The sequence below is a fragment of the Macaca thibetana genome, chromosome 8, assembly GCF_024542745.1.
Source record: "Macaca thibetana thibetana isolate TM-01 chromosome 8, ASM2454274v1, whole genome shotgun sequence".
Lineage (NCBI taxonomy): Eukaryota > Metazoa > Chordata > Mammalia > Primates > Cercopithecidae > Macaca > Macaca thibetana.
Window position 1 is genome coordinate 118,622,030 of NC_065585.1, and position 20,947 is coordinate 118,642,976.

A 20,947-nucleotide genomic window follows, 5' to 3' on the forward strand; every position below is an offset into this window, starting at 1 on the left:
GTTTCAGGAAGCTTACAATCACGGTGGAAAGCAATAGGGAGCCAACATATTGCATGAGAGTTCTTGAGTAAGAGAGTGAGGCGGGAGATGCCACACACTTTTAAATAACCAGATCTCATGAGAACTCACTCACTATGGCATGGACAGTGCCAGGTTATTCATGAGAGTTCCACCCCCATGACCCAAACACCTCCTATCATGAGATTTGGAGGGACAAATATCCACACTATACCACCTTCATTTCTCTGAAAGTCCATTCTGGGGAAAAGGGAAGTGGGATTTATATGACTCCCTGGAATTTGCATCAGTGGGTGAACGTTGCAGGGGATCAGAAATTGGAACAATGTAAAGAAGGTTTTGCAAACCGTCCAAGTTATCTGTTTGGATGACTTGCAGCAAAGTAATTTTTCACTGTAGATATTCAATTATATGTTAGGCAGCTGCCTTTTAGGCATAAGAAAGGTGGGTTAAATATTATCGGCTAATTCAACCTTTAGGATTTTATGATTCTGAGTAGCATATAGTAAGTAAAGTTTAGTGCAAAGGTATCTACTATTCTACTTCTTGAAGCTTTGCTACAGGTTGAATTTTTGTGTGTGTCTCTTATTGACATGGTAATTAATATACATAACTATTTTAGTTATTACTTTTAAAATAAATATTAATGGCAATGAAAATTTACCATTTATTAAATGCCTACTATTTGTCAGACATTGTTATTCTGTATCTTATATTTATAATTTTATTTGGGGCTACTGAGAAATCCAGTTCAGAAGCAACTAGGCAGCCATAGTTAAAAAGAAATCTGGGGAAGAGGGAGGTCAGTTTTCTATTTCTCTTTCTGATATTCATATGTTATATACTTACATAGATAAGTCAATGACTTTTCTTTTTCTTTTTTTTTAAGAGACAGGGTCTTGCTCTGTCACCCAGGCTGGAGTGCAGTGGTCTAGTCATGCCTCACTGCAGCCTCAATCTCCCAGGCCAGGCTCAAGCAGCGCTCTCATCTCAGTCTCCTGAATAGCTGGGACGCAGGTACATGGCACCATGTCTGGCTAATTTACTTTTCTTTTAATTTTTTGTAAAGACCAGGTCTCCCTGTATTGCCCAGGCTGGTCTCAAACTGCTGGGCTCAAGCGATCTCCTCCTGCCTCACACTGCCAATGTGCTGAGCCATGGTTCCTCGCCCAAAAGTTAATAACTTTTAACTTTTTGTTCTTCCAAATATTAGCACACAGTTGTTTTTTTTTTTTTTTTTTTTTTTTTTTTTTTTTTTTTTAGGTGGAGTCTTGCTCTGTCGCCCAGGCTGGAGTGCAATGGCACGATCTCGATCTCGGCTCACTGTGAGCTCCACCTCCCGAGTTCACACCATTCTCCTGCCTCAGCTTCCCAAGTAGCTGGGACTGCAGGTGCCTACTACCATACCCGGCTAATTTTTTGTAGAGGCGATGTTTCACCGTGTTAGCCAGGATGGTCTCGATCTCCTGACCTCGTAATCCACCTGCCTTGGCCTCCCAAAGTGCTGGGATTACAGGCGCACACAGTATTTTAGTGCAAATTCTCCTTAAGCTGAATTACTCTTTTTGGATAAGAGTAAGTTTTTGACATACGAATCGAGGAAGATATAAAAGAATCATCACAGAATTCAACACACACTTGAATTTTCCAAGTTAAAATAGGAGATGTGGAGGTGTTATGACTTGTATGGAGGGCCCAGCCTTCTAGATCCCAGGGCAAAGAAGGCTCTTTGCGCTATACTCTGTGGTTTCAACTAATCTGTGATTTTCCAGAAGAGATGATGAGCAATTACAATTAAGCATATTCCAAAGCCCTAATGCAAACCAGTAATTTTACCCTGCTCTCCGAAATTTATTTGAAATCTGAGAACCAATAGGAAAAGGAGCCCTTTTCAATCCTTATCTCTTTCTGTTGTCGGGGCTTACTCTCTTAGGAATGTGAGAACACCAAAAGTAGAACCTATGATACTTGAAGTTGGCCCCTGACTTGTGATTTTGCGATCTCAAGGCAGAATCAAAAATTCCTGGTGTTTGCCTTCTGGACACAATGTTGTCACTCAAATTCTGGGGCCCTTGATTCTCTGCTCTCCACCCCCTACTCACCTCACCCACCCACACACAAAACAAGACTATAGCATGGGCCTATGTAAGTGGTCCTTCCTACTTAGTGCTTTAGAATGATTATGCTTTTCATAAACTTAAAAAAAAAGCCTTTTTATGTAGTCGGCTGTTAATTTTTTTTCAACTCTGTTCTTTTCTAAGATAAGAATGCTAATTAGAGTTAAGGAATGATTTAAGGAGCATTACCTAAAATGAATACCTTATTGAAGATATTATGTGGTAACTTTTCAAAATACCTCAAATAAGAAGTCAAAGAGAATCCTGAAAGCCCTGCAGTATGGTGTTGAGCACAGTCAGCATGGATCTGGGGATTTCATGCTGTCTTCAGAGGCCTGGCACAAAAATATTTCTCTCTCTTACTCTCAATATGGTTTTAAATCATTTGCATCAATAAACTTTTTTTTTTTGTTTTTGTGCTGTGGAGTCTTACTCTGTTGCCTAGGCTGGAGTGTAGTGGCACAATCTCAGCTCACTGCAACCTCTGCCTCCCAGGTTCAAGCAATTATCCATCCTCAGCCTCCCAAGTGGCTGGAATTACAGGTGCCCGCCACTACACCAGGCTAATTTTTGTATTTTTAGTAGAGACAGGGTTTCACCATAATGGCCAGGCTAGTCTCAAACTCCTGACTTCTGGTGATCTGCCCACCTCGGCCTCCCAAAGTGCTGGGATTACACGTGTGAGCCATCATGTAATCAAGATTACATGATGGTCAAGAAACTTTTAAGCCCTGTGATTATGTAGATGGATTCTTGGGTGTCTAAGCAGCCTATATAGATTAATGCAAAGAAAAATGCAATGAATTTCCACCCAAATTCTCTATATGGGTAATGAAATTATGTGTACACTGATGAAGAAATATCTGTGCACCTAAGTATATTTATATTCATGTTGTGTACTTATTTCGGTAAACTCATCATTGCAATCTGTATTGAAATTATATATAAGAAAATTAAGGTACCAATTAATTTCGTCTCTTTGAATTAGAAATTCTGTACCTATAGCTGTGATCCAATTTAAAATTCATCATCTTTAATAAATGGTTTTGATTGGCTACCAAATGCCTAAAGCCCTGCAGCCCTGTTACAGTGTGGAGCATTTTCATAGGTAACACCCCATTACTTCGGCAGCCCTGTTTTACAGATAAGGAGGTGGAGGCTTAGAGGGTAAATATAATGGACCCAAGACACACAATTTTGCTATCTACAGCCCGGGATTTGAACGCTAAACTATTACTTTTGCCAAGCTCTAAGGGTTGAGGAGCCCTAAAAATAGACAAATTTTCTGCAGATCTAATAGAATAATTCACTTAAAAATAGCTCCTCGTTCCCTTTCGGCAAATTATATAAAACACTAGGAAAAAGATAGCTTGTTCCAAACTGGAACAACCAACCCATTTGTTGTGGAAATGAATATCCTAATGTTTTAATACTGTTTCTGTCTGCACTGACTGGCAATAGAAGGAAATGCACTAGAAATAACTCTGTCTATTGAACATGAAAGTTACTATGAGAAAAGTGTTTGACACTTGCAAGCTGTTGTGATAGAAGGAATCACCACTTATTTTGCATTTGAGTATTTATTCTTTTCCTCATGATGCAAACACAGTGCCATAGAGAAGTGAAATTGTATCTTTTTTTAAATGTAAAGAGATATGCAAGTATATTAAATGAATGATTTATAGTATGCCTCTGTTTTCTTTTTTTCAATTTTAAAAGAAATAAATGACCCTAGCTTAACATCCTTATAACTGGAGATGGCTGCCGTGGATGGATTTGAGGATTAATATAGGACAGGGGTTAAGAGTATATGCTTTGGGCTGGCAGGGTGGTTCACATCTGTAATCCCAGCACTTTGGGAGGCTGAATTGGGCAGATTGCTTGAGTTCAGGGGTTTGAGACCAGCCTGGGCAACGTCACAAAACTTATATCTACAAAAAAACACAAAAATAGTTAGCTGGGCATGGTGGCATGTGCCTGTAGTCCCAGCTACTCAGGAGGCTGAGGTGGGAGGATCACCTGAGCCCAGATGCTCCAGGCTGCAGTGAACCATGATCATGATCATGCCCCTGCACTTCAGTCTGGGTGACAGAGTGAAAGCCTGTCCAAAAAAAAAAAAAAAAAAAAAGAGTATATATTCTGGACCTTTACTAACTGAGTTAAATCCCAGTTCTATCATCTACTAGTGTTTGACCCAGAGGAAGATTTTTCTTTTAAAAAAATCTGTTCTTATATGTTTGAAGATTGAGAATAAATGAACTTTGATAATCCTCACAATATTTAAAATAAAATAGTGTCTCAAAGACAGTCTACTGGCAAGGTAGAAATTCTGCTTTTCAATGGCTTAATGTGCCCAGAGACCGACTGTCGTCAGAGGAAAGGTACTCTTATATCCTAAACTCTTGGAGATTTGTGCTTAATTTAAATGTAGTTTCTCCCTGTCACTGAATATATTTGGAAACATGAATTTCAAATTGCTTTCTCTTTCAATAATAGTGTAATGGCTGGCAGTGACAACAAAATAAGTAATTTTATAGGAGAAGACCATTGTATCTCCAGGCTCTAGTCCTCGATATGCATTTATTGAATTAATGAATCAACCAGGCAATTGATTGACTTAGAAATACTTGCATGGGTTATCAAAGGTATGTTGTTCTATTTATTTATTTAGAGTCGGACTCCCCCTACGTTGCCAGGATTGGACTCGAACTCCTGGGCTTGAGTGATCCTCATGTCTCAGCCTCTGGAGCAGCTGTGACTATTGGCCTGTGCCACTGCAGCCAGAGGTATTCCGCCATCTTTAAAGAGTACAAAATCGTGATTTTGTTTTATGGAATATGTAGCAATATTACTGAATGTCTTACCTTCTTAGGAAAGAAAACAAAGTGGTTGAAAACAAAGTTAGAGCTGAAGAGTTAAGTTTCTGGTGCCTGTGTTGGACAGTTTTGCTGATTGATCGTGTCATTTTAAAACAATATATACAACCAAAAAAGAAAGTCTTCTAAGCCTCAGGGTCCAGTGCTGGTAAGTGAGATGATTTTAGGTACCAATGAGTATTGTTATAGTAATGATTGTATATTTACTGGGCATTTAAAAAATTCACATAGATCATATCATATGACTCCAGCCTCTATTCCTACTTCTGATAACAGCTCCCAGACTTTCTGTGAAGCGTTGCTGTTCTGTCATTGGAGTCAGTTTGGGTGGGACTATCAATCAAGGTGCTCCTCTTTGCTGGCGAAGGTGTGTGGCAAATAGGTGATGCTGTGTTCCTGGAATTCCAATGAAGTGTCACTGAGTTTTCAGTTTAATCGCCCTATGACTGCGTGATGATTCCTGCAACCTCTGTCCCTGGGGCTGTCCGAGCTCCTCTCTCCCAGCACCTGCCTCCTCTGCTGATGTTTTCCCTCTAGGAGTTACCCTGTATCCTTCCAATACACTCTTTTTTATTTTTAAATTCTGTATCACTAGATCAGTTTTTTTGTTGTTGTTGATTATATTTAAATAATCCTGATCCACTTTGTGTGTCATGGATATTTTTGCTTCAGAAAAATTAACATCTTAACAAAAAATGTAAATTGTTTTAAAGAAAGAAATCTGAATACATAATTTTACAGATGATACTCAGATATAACCAAAATTGTGAGGATTAGCAAATGGTTAATGATTGGAAACACAATAAAAACTGCCATTAACAATTAGCTTCCTGGATATGTTTAGACATTAAAATTAGAGTTATCTTGAAAAAGTCATTGAAAATACTATCAAGGATTGTATTATTGAGCTGATCCTATTAATGAGAAAACATGGACTTGGACAAGATAATGTGCTAATTAATATATTAATGGTCTTCAAGGCCTGAAACAAGTTTTGAAAAGGGAATGATAGTATTTCCTTGTCAAGATCGTGTCTTTTTTTAAAAAATACTTATTGCCTATGTCATAGAATCTCATTTTTCTTTTCTCAAGTAGGGTATTTTATTTATTTTCTATATTATTTTCCCCAATTAGTAAAATACTAAAGGTATAAATCTCTGTCAAGCAAATCAAGCATTAGTGATGCAGACAATGTATACGTGTGTGTGTGTGCACAGGAGACATGCTTCTGAGGCTGGATAGTTCCGGGTAGGAGTGTTAGTGATGCAGACAATGTGTACGTGTGTGTGTGCGCAGGAGGCATGCTTCTGAGGCTGGATAGTTATGGGTAGGAGTGTTAGTGATGTCAGTCCTGTCCCCTCTGGACACTTCATCATAAATGCCATGAGCTCCTCTGTCTCTGTCCCAACTCCAAGGCACAAGTGATGAACCCCTCCTTCATTTGTCCTCTTACCTAGAGGTTCTCTGAGTTCTGTTTTGGGATAGAAACACTGAAGATTTCTATCCCACCGGATTCCTATTTGTATCTGATGCTTTTATTTTTGTTTCAAAAATATGATTTTAAAATTATGGGATGAAGACCGGGCTCAGTGAAGATGTAGACACCTGAAAATATCTTCAGCAATTACATTTTCCAAGTAATCGCTCTCAGGGAAATAGCAATAAGAAGTGCAGTTTACTTATGATTTCCCCCCAAAAATCTATTTTAGGGCAAGAAAGCTTCAGGTAGTGGAGATCTCACTTTGAAATGGCATAACAGGCTGGGCATGGTGGCTCATGCCTATAATCCTAGCACTTTGGGTGGCTGAGGCAGGAGGACTGCTTGAGGCCAAGAGTTCAAGACCAACTTGGCCAACATAGCAAGACCCCATCTCTAAATAAAAATAAATAAAAATTAAAAAAAAAGAAATGACATAAGACTCAGCAATTGACTATGTTTCCAATATGACCTTTATTGAGCAAGTACTGCTGTGACGTTTAACATCAATCAACATAAGATTGCAAACTGTGCATGTCAACGAGGTTCTCCCATGAGCAAAAGTCCATTTTAAACGCACCAGTGAGGTAAACATAATTATTCATATATAGCTTTCTTAAGGCTAAGAGAGTTCTGTGTTTCATTTATTGTTTTTGGCTCAGTTGGTACTTTGCATAATACATCTCAAGACATCCCCCCTTAAGTGACCCCCTTCCAACAGCTTAGGAAATTGGCAAATTTCCCAGGTACATACAATATCATGCATTTGAATCCCCCAAAGACTGAGGAGGGAGCACCCTGAGCTTGCATGCAGTCCCCTCATATTGCACAAAGTAAATACAATGTCTGGAGCCCCCATGGGAGAACCCGTTCTGTTTTGAAGCTGCCAATCACATGCATTTTGAAATTGTCATATGGCTTAACCTTTTGCAGTGGACTCAAATCTTAGTCACTCTGGGTGACTTCCTTTACTATGGCGTGTGAAGTGACTTTTTCTACCTTTTTAGTAGACACTAGTTTCTCCTCAAAGGTCTCTTCATGCTCTTCAACCTTTTGAGTGACGGTTACAGATTTAGTGATATATTTGGTAGCACCATCTCCCCCCTCACTGGTGATTTTTTCTACTGTTTTGGTCACTACCACTTTCTCCTCACTTTTATCTCCCCCCTTCTTTTCATCTGCCGGGCTCAAGTCTAGGCCATTGGTGACAACGCCTTTCTCCTCTTCCCTCCCACTGCCTTTTTCCTTGGTCTCCTGCTCTACCTCCTCTTTTCCTTCTACCTCCCCATTGACAGCTATGTCTTCCTTCCTGGATCCCTTGGCACCTTTATCACTCCCTTCTTCCTCACTCCCTCCCTCTCCTCCCACTTTCTCCTTCTCTTTCTCCTGCTGCAGTGGCTTCCCCTCTTCTTTGATCTCTTTCTCCAAGTGCACCTTTACGGATTTGGTGATGGTGACCACCTCCTCCACAGCTTCCTCCTTTACCGGGGACTCAGCTTTCTTCTTCTCTGGCACATCCTTTGGTTTCTCTTCCTTTTTCTCTACCTTCTCTTCCTTGGGAGCTTCCTTGACTTCCTTCTCTTCTTCCTCTTTCTGTTCACCTTTCCCCACTTCTGCTTTTGACTTTGCCTCTTCCACTGGTGATTTTGTCACAGGAGACTTGGCTTTCTCTTCCACTGGTGATTTTGTCACAGGAGACTTGGCTTTCTCTTCCACTGGTGATTTTGTCACAGGAGACTTGGCTTTCTCTTCCACTGGTGATTTTGTCACAGGAGATTTGGCTTTCTCTTCCACTGGTGATTTTGTCACAGGAGACTTGGCTTTCTCTTCCACTGGTGATTTTGGCACAGGAGACTTGGCTTTTTCTGGCTTTTCCACCTTGACATCTGCCACCAGCTCCTCCTTGGTAGCCACTTCCTCACGCTTTTCCTCCACTTTCTTTTCCTCTTTAGCTTCGGCTTCCTCTGCTTCACCTTCAGCCTCTGTTTCTCCTTCTTCCTGCTCACCTTCCTCTTTTTCACTAGAGCCTTCCTTCTCGGATCCTCCCTCTTCGGCTTGGTCTGACTTAGCTCCCTCATCTTCTTCTTCCTCTTCTTCTTCCTGGCCTTCCTCTTCCTCCTTTTCCCCCTCTTCCTCTTCTTTAACTTCAGGTGCAGTTGGTTTCACTGGAGACTTTTTGGCAGCTACTTCTTCTTCTTCAGCTTCTGGCTCCTCTCCCTTTTCTTCTGCTGCTTCTTCCTTCTCTTCCTTCATGGAAACGGCCAATTCCTCTGTAATGGCTGTCAGGGCCTCTTCCATTTCTGACTTCTCATCCTCCACTTTGGTTTCCTCTATGATCTCCTCAACAAATTTGTGTTGGACCTTGAGCTTGGGAGCTTCCACCTTGGTTTTCTGAATCTTACTGGATATTGTGACTGAGGGCTGTCGGTGTGTGTACAGTGGCCCAGTGATGCTTCCTGCAAATGTGCTAAATCTCGTCTCTTCACCCTCCAGGAGTTTTCTAAGGAGAAAATCAAAGAACATAAGACATAGTAAAAATTTCACTGGGCCTTCTGAGTTTCATTACATTCTGGGTATTGTAGTAGCTACCTTTGAAGAAATAGAATTACATAAGTAAAATATTCTATCAATTTGTTATAATACCTGCTATCACTTACTTTCATATTATGTCATACTCAGTGACAGAGAAAGGTTCTCCTGGACTGCCCCCTACAATGACTAACCTTGCCCAATAGTCCACTAACCACACCCAGCTACTAAGTCTTGGCCCTGCAGTAGAGATCCATTAGGTCCAACAAGAATATGCTGAAAAACTTGTTAGTAGCCAAATAGGAAAAAACAAAAACGAAAACAAAAACACAAAAAGCCACAAACAAAAACCCCCAAACTCCAAAGCCAAATAACCTTTCTGAGAGTAGTCACTTTCTTAAACATTTAGATTTTCAGGATATGTACTATTTTTAAAGCAAATATAACTTTCATAAAAATCTTGCTGTTAAGCATATTTCAGAACTTAGCCAGGTGTTAATATGGGTGTATCAAGTTATAAATTGGTCGATAATTTTTACCATAAATTGTCTATTTAATGTAGTTATTCAGCTTTCCTGAAAAGAGAGAGAGCTCTGTAAATGCAATTTATTCTTGTTATATTATAACTACTTTATTGGTAGTAGAAAATTTTTAATCAACGATTTTGTCCTTTGCGCTTAGTCAACAGCAAGGTCACATCAGTTAATAGACCTATAACGTATCTCTCTATCTATAAAAAGATCATACACATTTGTGTCTGTATATCTAGATTTATATGCATATGCACATATATGTATCTATAGATCTAGATTAATATTATACATGATATAGATATAATTTATACTATAGTCTAGCATAAAATATAATACATATAAATTATCTACATATATAAAATAACTGTATCTATATTCTAATATATCATTCTATATCTATTCTCAGCCAGATGATGGCAATAGTAAGCTGTATAACAGAGAAACAGAGAAATAGAATGTCCTGGTGTTTGTCCTTGACATTATAAATTTGAAAAGCTGAAACCACTAGATGAAATATTAGAAACCAAAACTCTGTTCATGCTTCCAACATTTGAAAACATTTTTTCATAAAAAGTTTAAGCATATGCATTGAGATTAATCTGCACCTCCTTCGTCTAATTCAAAAATCTTTTGCTTCTACTAGTATTTATTCTTTTAAAGCTGCATAAAAAGAGAGAAAACTACACTTGCAATTCTTTAGAATAATTTTTTTCTAAGTAAGCAAGAAAACCAGGCGCTGAGTTGATGCCTGCACCCTGCCTGCTTTAACTTTAGTGGTGAAAGCTCTGCCCGAACAGCCTCTGCATGGTGGTTAGTGTTCCGGATACGCATGTAGTGAGCACCGTACCTGTACGCAGCGATTTCTATATCCAGAGCCATCTTGACGTTGAGGAGGTCCTGGTATTCGCGCAAATGACGAGCCATTTCCCACTTTGTGCCCCGAAGCTCATTTTCCAGCTGCTGGATGGTGTCCTGAAACAGACACAGAGAGTCTCCCTAGACTCATCCTTGCAAACAGCAACTTCCTTCGCAAACCACTTGCTACCCCTTCCCTCTCGCCTCCTCCCATCTCTATCCGCTTCTGCAAACCTCGCTGACACCCGACTCCCAGCCCCCCTCCCCCACCCCCTTTTTCTTTTAAATCTAAGGGATTCTCAAGGAACATACAAGATCAGTAAGACAATAGGACACTTCCTGGGCACATCACGCACGGAGATCAGTGGACTTAGAACACGTCTCAACAGTACACAAACATGCATGGGGAAACTCCATGGCTGACCTGGCCATTCCCATCTGAGCCCTTTGGGCTGAAGCCAATTTTGAGAGCTCTTCCGATCACTGCCGGAAAAGTAGAGAATACACGGGTTTCTGCATAAGCTATCCTAAAGTTGCTGATTTATCCACTACCGAATTTAACCCTCCTGCTTTAAACGTGCAAGCGTGCAAAATTAGAACTGGAAAAGAAGTACGTTTTTGAAAAAGGTCAAGACCTTTAAGCAGCTGGGGCAGGTGGGTGGGGGCGGAGTACGGAGGATGAGAGTGGCGAGAATGCTGATCCGAAACTACCCTAAGTCTGCGGCGCGCGCGCTCTAGCGAGCGGCCGCCAGAGAGCGCGGCGGTGAGGGCTCCTGGGCACGCGCCCAAGTGTCGGGGGCGCGCGGCGCTGGCGCTGGCGCAGGCTGGCCGCGCAGCCGCGGTTCCTACCTGGTAGCTGCTGAGGTCGTGGTTGTGGCGCTCCTCGATGTCGCTGAGCTGCCGCTCCAGGGACTCCTTGGTGCCGCGCACCGACTCTAGCTCGATGCTCTTGGACTGCAACTGGCGCCGGTACTCGGCGATCTCTTCCTTGGCGGAGCGGATGGCCTCCTTGTTCTGCTCTGCCGCCTCGGTGAGCTTGGCGTAGCGGCATTTGAACCACTCTTCGGCCTGGTGCATATTCTGGTCGGAGTGGCATTCGAGCTGGGAGCGGATTTCCTTCAGCGCCGTAGAGATGTCTGTCTTCAGGTAGTCTTTGCGCTCCACCGTGATGTGTGATGCCTGGATCTGGGCCAGAAGGTCGGCCACCTCCTCCTCGTGGTTGCTCCGCAGGAAGGCCACCTCATCCTGCAGCGACTGCACCTTCTTGTCCAGCTCCACCTTGACCAGCGACGCCTCCTCGATGTCTTTGCGCAGCGCGCGGATGGCCGCCTCAGTGTCGTCGCGCAGCCGCGCCTCCTCCTCGAAGCGCTCCTTGAGCCGGTGGATGTCTTCCTCCAGGTGGTCCGAGTCCAGCTGCACCTGAGCCTTCTCGTGGTTCACCATCTCCAGCGTGGCGCGCAGCTCGCGGATCTCCTGGTCGTACGCGTCGCCCAGCTGGGCGTGCGAGGCCTGCTTCTGCCGCAGCGCCTGGATCTCCGCCTCAATCTCCTTATTCTGCTGCTCCAGGTAGTGCACCTTCTCTATGTAGCCGGCGAAGCGGTCGTTCAGCCCCTGCAGCTGCTCCTTCTCGTTGGAGCGGGACAGCTTGTAGTCGCCACCGGGTCCGGAGCCGCCGTTGAGCAGGGACGAGGACTGGCTGAAGTCAAGGCTGCTCTCGGCGGAGCTGAGCATGGCCGAGCTGTAGGCGAGGCGCGGGGCGAGCATGCTGCGCTTGTAGGAGGAAGACACGGTGCTGGGCGAGCCGCGGGACCACGACTGCGAGCGGAAGCCGCTGGACGGGGAGCCGCTGACGCGGCTGAAGCTCGAGCGGGTCTCGGTTACCCGCCGGTAGGCGGACGGGTTGCCCAGCGAGTCCAATGTGTAGCTCATCTTGGAGGCCTTGGGGCGTGTGGCTGTCACAGCGTTCTGCCGGCCTCGCCGCAGCCCATTTATAGCCGCGGCGCTGGTCCCGGGCCAGGGCCCCGCCCCGTGGAGGCGGCGGCCGAGGAGGCGGGGACTGCGGGCACCGGTCGGGGAGGAGGGGAGGGGGGCGGCTGAGCGGTGATTCAGCGCCCGCTCCACGTGGGCCCAGGCCGCATGGGAACCCGGACTTTGCTGCCCTGGGCCCAGCCCCTCCCCCAGGTTCCCTTTCAGTCCCAGGCCACTTGTCGCCGGGCAGTCGCCTTCTCTCCATTTCTCACTTCCCGATTGCGTTTCGCACCCTTGGTACAAATATCGCCAGCGCCCTTTCTTTGCCTGTCACTGTCCCACCGTTCGGGCAGCGCTTCCCCGACCCCCTGGTCTCCTTGTTCTTTAGCCCTCTACCCTCTTACCCTCAAGCCTTTCTCTTCTTTTACCCTTTCCCCGATACTTTTTTCTTTACCCATCTTCTGTGCTTAATCCCATCCCCTTCTTTTTTGGCCCCTCTTCTCCTTCCTGCTCCGGCCTTTAGTTCGCTTCACCCTGCCTTTCTCTCAGCCCCTTCCTCGCGGACCCTTTTCTTCCAATCTTTCCTTCTCTCCGTCTCTTGCTTCCCCTCCCCCTGCATTCCCTCTTCTCCCCTCCCCCACCATCATCTTTTCTTGCCTCCCTCCCCTTCCCCCACTCCTGTCTTAAAGCAGCTGGAGTTGAGCGCCAAGGAGCTGGGTCTAGAAGACAAAAAGAAAAGAAAAAAAAGACTTTGAGGAACCGTCTGCCTGAAGGCTTCGGGAAGGGGACAAAGAGAACAGGCCAGGGTAGTTTTTTGTATAAAAAGTGGGATATTGCGTTTTTAACGTTTGGGGGACGTCCGCAGCTTCCGCAGGGGCAGAAGGTAAGGCGCTTGTGCTCGCTATGGCGCCGGCAGCACCAAGGACAGCGCCCAGGTCGGGCGAGCGGGAGGTGCAGCCTCCCAGAGGCTTGTCACCCAGCCTGGCCTGTCAGGTTGGCAGGGGGTAGGGGGTTCCCTTCTCCCTCTTCTCTCCGAGCAAATACAATTTAAACCTGCCTGTAGTGACTCTCTTTGCAGGAGCGAAGCTGGAATCGCAGGCTAAGACTTCTCTGCAATGCAGGGCTGGCACAATGAACAGATTGCAGATTTTGAAAACAACCAAAATTCATTGAAGTCAGTTAACAGAAATATGTACTTGCAGCCCAGTTTGAGTTTTCTAACGTATGATTGTATAGGAGATGAAGAGATACAGGGCCTGAAATGTGAAGGTCAAATACTCCTTGGAAAGGAGAATTTGAAATCTGTTGGGATGAAAAGTCCAGGGAAATATAGTTTTTGATAAGTTTGGACACAAACAACTGCCTTGTCATCTTTCGGTTCAGTATCCCCTATGTGTAACTGCAGTGATTGAAAAGGCATCTGAATTAACTTTAAATTGATTTAAAAGTTGCCAAACAGATTCACCACAACCTTGAATAAAACCAGATGTTTTCCCTCCATTTAAAATGTAATATATTTTTCCCTTTAGATTTTAATGATTTATATGGAATAGATTTTCTATATCATTAAACATGTTTATGCAAACAAGGACTCTACACAGACTTCTTGCTGTCTGGTGTACTCTTAACTGTTAGAATGTCTCTTTATTTTGTGTAGTGCTTTGGGGGTAATTCAGGTTAAAAAAATTCAGAATACTACAAGACAAAGTGAAGAAGAAATTGCAGAACTAACAACAGCGCTGGGGCCACAGGTACAAGTGACTGAATGTGAAATGCTTGCTATGGGTGAGAAGAAACTACCGGTTATAAAAAGCAGGGACTCCAGCCTGAAATGGCTTCTTTTCACAGCATGTTTTCTCAAGTCACTGTTTTGTTAAAAGACAGGATCATATTCATCAGTAAGTAATCAAGAAAGGGGTGGGTTTCTAGAGGTTTTATTTTTTTAATTTTTATCAGCTCCCTTGGCCCATTTGTATTAAAATATAAATAATGTTTTAAATAGGAGGTGCTAATTTTGGGAGTTACTTTGGTTTATTAATATGAAACTGCAGCATCGTAGGCCATGTAGGAGAAGGATGTTCTAGTTTGCTGAGAGACCTTAGGCAAGCTGAGCCCATCCATGTCTTGAGTTGTTGAGAGAGACGATGATGGAATGAGGGGATTGGCTTGTGAATACTGTAAAAACAGGATTTTTTGGTTTTATATAGATAAAGGAAAAGAGAAAGAAAACTCCCTACCTTCTGTAAAGTACTGCAGATGTCAGGCTGGACTCAGCAGGATACCATCTAGATAAGGCCAAATGCTAAGTATGCAGTAATTTTGCCTTTGTTGCTTATTACTTTCTGCTTTTATTGAAATATATTAAACTGTTTGGCAATTTCACGATGCACATTCACTGCAAACTCTGCAATTAGAGTACATGGTTAACCGGCAGGCTTCTGCTGTTAGTTTTCTTTAGGGCTTTGGAAATGAGATGACTCTGCAGAGAGACATTTACAAGGAAACACATGTCTAACTTCACAATTACCCAGTTTTGCCTTGTATCTAAAGTAGCTCAGAAATTGTTCAGCTTCCAGCTGGTTACAGAAGGAGGAAAGTATTGCGTACAAATAAAATAAGTCAGTTACTCAGGCTACATCTAGTGCCTATAGCTTAAAATTGTAACTTCAATGTCACATGATATATTGTTCAATCTGGGCACTACAGGATAATGCAAAGAATTAAAACAGTTGCTTTATTAAGAAAAAACAGTTCCCATGGCTTAAAAAACGATGGATCCAGTTTCACATTTAGCAAAACGTTTTCTTTTATATTAAACTCTTCCACTTTACTCTTCCTAAAGGTGATTTGAAGGTTATACCCATCAGTAAATTTAGTATAAACACTTTTTAAAAAAAGCTATAACAGATGTTTTTCCCTTTTTGTCTCATAGTTTTGAAGAACATTTGCAACCTTAATAATTTTCACAGAAAGAAATGCTTTTGCATTTTTTAAACCCTAACGATACTAAGGCTATGAAATCTTCTTGAAATATTAAAAAGAGAGAAAACAATCATGGCAACTCACCTGGATTAACCACACTGCATTCATGGAATTAAGTTTGACTACAATACTTTTGTAATTTATTCTAAATAGAAAAGTTACTCATGATTTAGATGTAAGACATTTTAAATGAAATTATCTCTGAACTGTTTCATAAGGTAGTCTGTTTTGAATCACTTTATAGAGAAATACAAGGCATGCTTCAATCTATATGTTCCTTCAGTAGGGAAAGTGCAAATGTTAACTTTGTAGCTAAGAGATAGCCACTGTCAAATTTTTTAGGGTGTCATCTAATAATGGGAAAGTATTGTTTGCAAAGGGGGTATATTTATTGGGTCATAAAATAAAAAAAAAGATAAGGAGTCGAGCATTTTCTCCCATCTTTCCCTATTTCCTCACATTTCTTCTTTTAAATAGTATTTTTGGATATAAAAAAATGCAAGGAGAATGGGATGTAGGAACCGAATAGCAAGCAAGATACTCCAGATGGACGACGTCACTGTCAAATTGGTAGGCTGAATCCATCCAAGATGAGATGATCTGTACTTTCTTTCAACCTATTGTGTCTTGAACCTAGTCCTTTTGCCTGGGATCTGGTTCTAGAACTCATAATAACTATTTATAACCTGTCCTCTGCTAATCATTTAATGGGTTGTTGATGTAGGAAGCTAGGGACTTAGTCTGCGGAAGCAGGAACATAAGAAAAAGGAAGCTATATTACATATTTCTACTTGATCCTCGGGATGTCAAACTTTAAAAGCAGCGTTGACTTTTGTTTTTGTTGTCAAAAGTTGAAAGCAAAATAAAAATATCCTCAGGCGAGAAAGGCTGTTTCTTGTCAGGGAAATTGGGATGTACATGTATGTCCCTATTGTCTTTAATCAAAACAAATCCATCTGGACCACAGTGTTCCTTTTCTGTCATTAAGCCACTGAAATGGTGTTCCCTTTGCCAAATATTTTATTCTTTGAATATTGCCTTCTATTTTTCAGTTACTGTTATTACGAAGTTAACTGAAGTATTTACAAAACTTAAAACATTTAGTCTTTATTTTATTCCAAATGTTAATCAGTTTTAAAATTCTATATCTGGAAATTTCATGTGTGGTGGGGAAAAATTTAGCTTTCGGTTTTAACATAGCTTGCTGATTTTTTTGCTGTGTAATGCTTTCACCTCTCCACTGTGAATCAGTTCTGTGAAAGCCAGGGGAGAAAGATTTAGAATTTTTAAAAAGTACTTAATAGAACCTTGCTAAAAGTGATTCTAAAAATAAAGTTCAGTAGATGCATAATAAAACAGTACTACTGTATTAATTTTCAGCATGTTTTTAACTGAACCCGTTAGTTTTACCTATAAAGCAGCAACAGATCTTGATGATATGCACTTGAATTTTGAAAACCCTGCATTGCACGTAACTGCACCAGTGCAGCTATGAAATATTTATAACATATTTTATTCCAAGCTTACCAAGGCCTGACTTAGCAAGAGACATAATTCTTTTATTAGAAACTCTTAATTAAAATGAGCTTTGTAAAACTAGAACAGATCAGTGATCTTTGGACCAAATTTTTGAAAAGAGTTAAACCTGGGAACATAAAGTCACAAAAAAGCCCCACCTAATAATTCAGTCTCATTGTCCCAGGACTGGGCATTTTGTTTTCAATCTCTGCAATTTAGAAAATCAATATTCTTTCATAATCCTTTGAAAATGGGCTCACTGTCATAGCTCTGTCTTGTCACTAAGCTTACTAAGAAGGGCGTCTATTTGAGAATACTTAACTCACTTTTTTGGTTAAAATTTGTATATATGTGTAGTGTAGATATTTACAAAATGCAGAGAGACAATAATTTAAGTATTTTCTTCTAGTTGTTTCCTCTGTAATTTAAATATAAATAGGATTTTTCTGTTTATATAATCCTATGCCCTGTTTTGTAAAGTAAATATATCTGAATAAGTAGTTTGCTATCTTTAGAGGAAAGAATATGGTCCTGTTTGCCATGAGAGCTGGACTGTAGCTGGGTATTTAACTTGCATTTTTCTCTTAAAAAAAGATTTGTAAAGACCCTTTAGATCAAGAATGATATAATAATAATAGCGATTATTAATAACAATAGTAGATCGAGAAAGCCTAATCAGGACTGATATTAATTTCTGTCTTCTTTCTGCCTGCTTCTCTCTCCCTTTGGTTATTGAGAGGAATGTCATCATGAAGCTGAGGGCGGTGGTGTGACAGCTGGAGGTGGTAACTTGTAATAACTTGTAATGTGGTCTAGTCAGGACTGAATACTGTGTTCTTTTACACTTAGTGGTACCCTAAATCCCAAGCCATCATCGTCTCTACCATTATCAGACTTTTACATTTGGACAATGCTTTCTATCAAAAAGACCAAGCAAAACAAAACAATGTATTCTCATCTGAGCTGTGCACAAATTATTATTTCTATTTTAGAGTTGATTAAATTGCTTGATTTGTCCAAGGTCACACATCTGGAAAGCATTGGAGCCTAGGCCAGAACTCATATCTTCTGACATCCATGCCAACATTAGAACAAGTTTCTTTAGTAGATTATAAAATCCAGTCTCAATGAGCATGAAAAATAAAGAAAAGTAGGCGGATCATAGTCATATCCATAAAAATAACTGGTATTTATCAAGTACTCACTAGGTGCTGGGCACTGTGCCAAAACTTTACTGTGTTATCTCATTTAATCATCACTACAGCCCTTGGAGATGACACTTTTGTGGAAAGTGCAATTGAGCACAGCGGCACAGGGAGGTTAAGTACCACACACAGCTTGGAGGTGGTGGAATGAAGACAGGAATTTAGGAGACTCTGACTCTAGAGGACAGTCCTCAGCACGATCATCAGGAGGCTATGCCCACCTTAAAATTCTCATTTAAAAGCGAATTGTTGAACTGCTAGGTCATGTTAAAAAGATTCAAGGGCCAGCTGGGCACTGTGGCTCATGCCTATAATCCCAGCACTTAGGGAGGCTGAGGCAGGTGGATCACGAGGTCAGGAGTTCGAGATAAACTGGCCAACAGAGTGAAACCCCATCTGTACTAAAAATACAAAAATTAGCTGGGCATGGTGGCACGCACTTGTAGTCCCAGCTACTTGGGAAGCGGAGGCAGGAGAACCACTTGAACCCAGGAGGCAGAAGTTGTGGTGAGTCAAGATCGTGCCACTGCACTCCAGCCTGGGCAACAGAGCGAGACACAGTCTCAAAAACAAAAACAAAAACAAAAAGATTCAAGGGCCACTATACATTCTTTTGCTGCATTTTTACTATGTATATAAAAATAAAACATCTTTTTTTTTTTTCAGCTAAACATTATTTCATGGTTTGTGACTTTATTAAAGACATTAAGAATAAAAATGTTGAATTACTTGTCTTTGTTATATTTTATTCTAAATTAATCTTCTATGTAATTTGAAGTACATCAAATTCATTCTGCTAGTCCATGCTCTATGGATGATATCTCTAATCATGTAGCTATTATTTTTTCTGGTATATATTTATCATTCACATTTATATACACTTTTGGTTTGGTTTTTAGGAGATTTTTAATTTGTACTGTACATTAATTTATCATGATATCATTTATTTACATTTATGTATATATACACAGTTGAAAAGACAATCTTTTAATCATGTATTCACAATTTTTTTGTAGATGTCAGACTCTTTAAACTAAATCTACTTTGAGAGATCCAATAACAAGCTTTTGAATCTTGGCAGAAGAAAAAGCTTGGCCCACAATCTTCAGCAGTGAAGGTTTACAATAGGATGGTTGGCAAGGAAGCAGCTTTTAAAATCTATTGAAACAGTGAAGAGCCAGCCTTGAATAATTTTAAGTGAATCTCTTGATCTTCTATTTTATATACTAAAATCAGGGTTATGTGACTGTACTTACATAGGTTGCCTGGAGACCAGTCAGCCTTAATCCATTTTTGTTATTTATGGGACAAAGTGCTCTGACTCAACCTTATTTTCATTTGTATAAATCTGCGTTGGTTTCTGCTTTATCAGATAGGGTCAAAGAAGAGAACTGTTTCTCATTTTTCTTGAGCAAAAGTTGGCCTTGAAAAGAAACATCTATGCTATACTAGTCATGGCAGCAAGCAGCTTCTGCCTGGATCTAGATTACCTAAAATTATTAAGGAATGAATGCCTAGTGATAAAAATCCTTCCTCAGTCAACGTGACTCATTTCATACAATTTGTTGTGTTTTCTCTTGCCTCTTGGTAATATCTGTGGCCCTTTCTCTCATGCTCTGTATACCTTGGAAACCTGCACTTTTGGAAACTCTTAAGGGTGAGACACTTGTGTACTTTCTTGCACAAGGTATACTTATGTTACCATCAAGCCATTCGAAGTTTAGTGAAGACCTTATATCATATTGGCAAAACTCATCTCCTTCTGGCTAGCCAGTCTCTTGTATGCTTCCACAACCGGGTCCTAGGAAACCTCCACTTACCCTTCCCTATTTTTGACCCATGAGTTCGTCCTCTCAGTTCCTGAACTTGATTGCCTGTGGTCTAGCTGGATACTACCATCTGCTGGTCATTTAGATAATGTCTCAACACTGACCACAAAATTCTAACTGCAGACTCTAAGTCTTATCTATATTTGTACATCCCACCGTGTTTTACTGATGGCGAGCGCCCAATAAATATTTACTGCACAAATGAGTAAATGAAGTCCTACCTTTTTTCCCCTAAAACTTTCATTCAACAAACAATGTCTTCAGTATCAGGCACTGTGCTGGCCACTGGGGAAACATGAAAGGCAGGATCTTAGCTTGGATGGACACAGTCTACTGGAGGATTCAGGCAAGTAAAGACCGAGGTAACTCGAGAGAAATATCTCTAACTAGATATCTCTAGCTAGAGATAAACAACACGTGCCATGAGAGCACAGAGGATGGGCGACTAAACCAATTGTTAAGAATAGAAGACCCTCTGTGAGAGCTTTCTGGAGGAGATGGCATCTGAGGTAAGTTTTGGGCATAAGTAGGAATTGTATAGGGAAGAAGAGGGGGGCAGCGTAGGCACAGTGTTATCAAAAACCTGCAAGTGACTGAAATAGCAGGGGTTATATAGCACAGGCTGGAATGCATGGGACCCAGAGTCCAGGCTGGAGAGAACGGGGGGACATGTAGCTCAGCAGAGAAAAGGAACATTTAGCCAAAATTGACAAGACAGAAAACATGGAGCCCAGGCTGGAGAGGGAAGCAGAGGAGAGGCCATAGGGGGCTTCCTATGTCATAACCAGACCTTTGCATTCGTCTTATAGCTGATTAGAGGCAGTTGAAGTATTTAAGTGGGATAGTGACCTGGTCAGACTGGTTTGTTAGAAAAATTACTTTGGTAGAGGGGAGCAGAATACTTTGGTGGGTGAAAGGGATCAGAAGGTGGAAAATAAACTTGGAGACTATTGCAGGAATCCAGATCAGATTAGAGGAAGATGCAAATTAAGAAAGGTGGATGAGAAGAAGCAGGTACTAGAGTGGAATGGAAGGGCTTG

The 20,947-nt window shown here is 41.4% G+C and overlaps 1 protein-coding gene across 2 annotated transcripts; it reads right to left on the reverse strand.

The window, feature by feature from the left end:
• Positions 1-6,943: 6,943 nt before the first annotated feature.
• NEFM (neurofilament medium chain) lies at positions 6,944-14,725 on the reverse strand. 2 transcript variants are annotated; one of them, XM_050800285.1, is made up of 3 exons: positions 11,255-14,725; positions 10,398-10,522; positions 6,944-8,988 (listed from the first exon to the last, which is right to left on the reverse strand). In XM_050800285.1, exons 1-3 carry the CDS (start codon positions 12,332-12,334, stop codon positions 7,434-7,436), a joined length of 2,760 nt encoding a protein of 919 aa, XP_050656242.1. In that variant the 5' UTR covers positions 12,335-14,725; the 3' UTR covers positions 6,944-7,433. The 2 variants fall into 2 exon arrangements, with proteins under 2 accessions (XP_050656242.1, XP_050656243.1); XM_050800286.1 differs by lacking the exon at positions 11,255-14,725 and adding an exon at positions 11,041-11,062.
• Between the last annotated feature and the right edge of the window lie 6,222 nt (positions 14,726-20,947).

Bases quoted from the DNA above. Each gene is read 5' to 3' on its own strand.
- NEFM (XM_050800285.1), bottom strand. From the start codon at position 12,334: ATGAGCTACACATTGGACTCGCTGGGCAACCCGTCCGCCTACCGGCGG. The intron at 10,523-11,254 runs GTAGGAACCGCG...TGTCTGTTTCAG, and splicing joins ACGACCTCAGCAGCTACCAG to GACACCATCCAGCAGCTGGA. The intron at 8,989-10,397 runs GTACGGTGCTCA...TTTTCTCCTTAG, and splicing joins ATAGAAATCGCTGCGTACAG to AAAACTCCTGGAGGGTGAAG.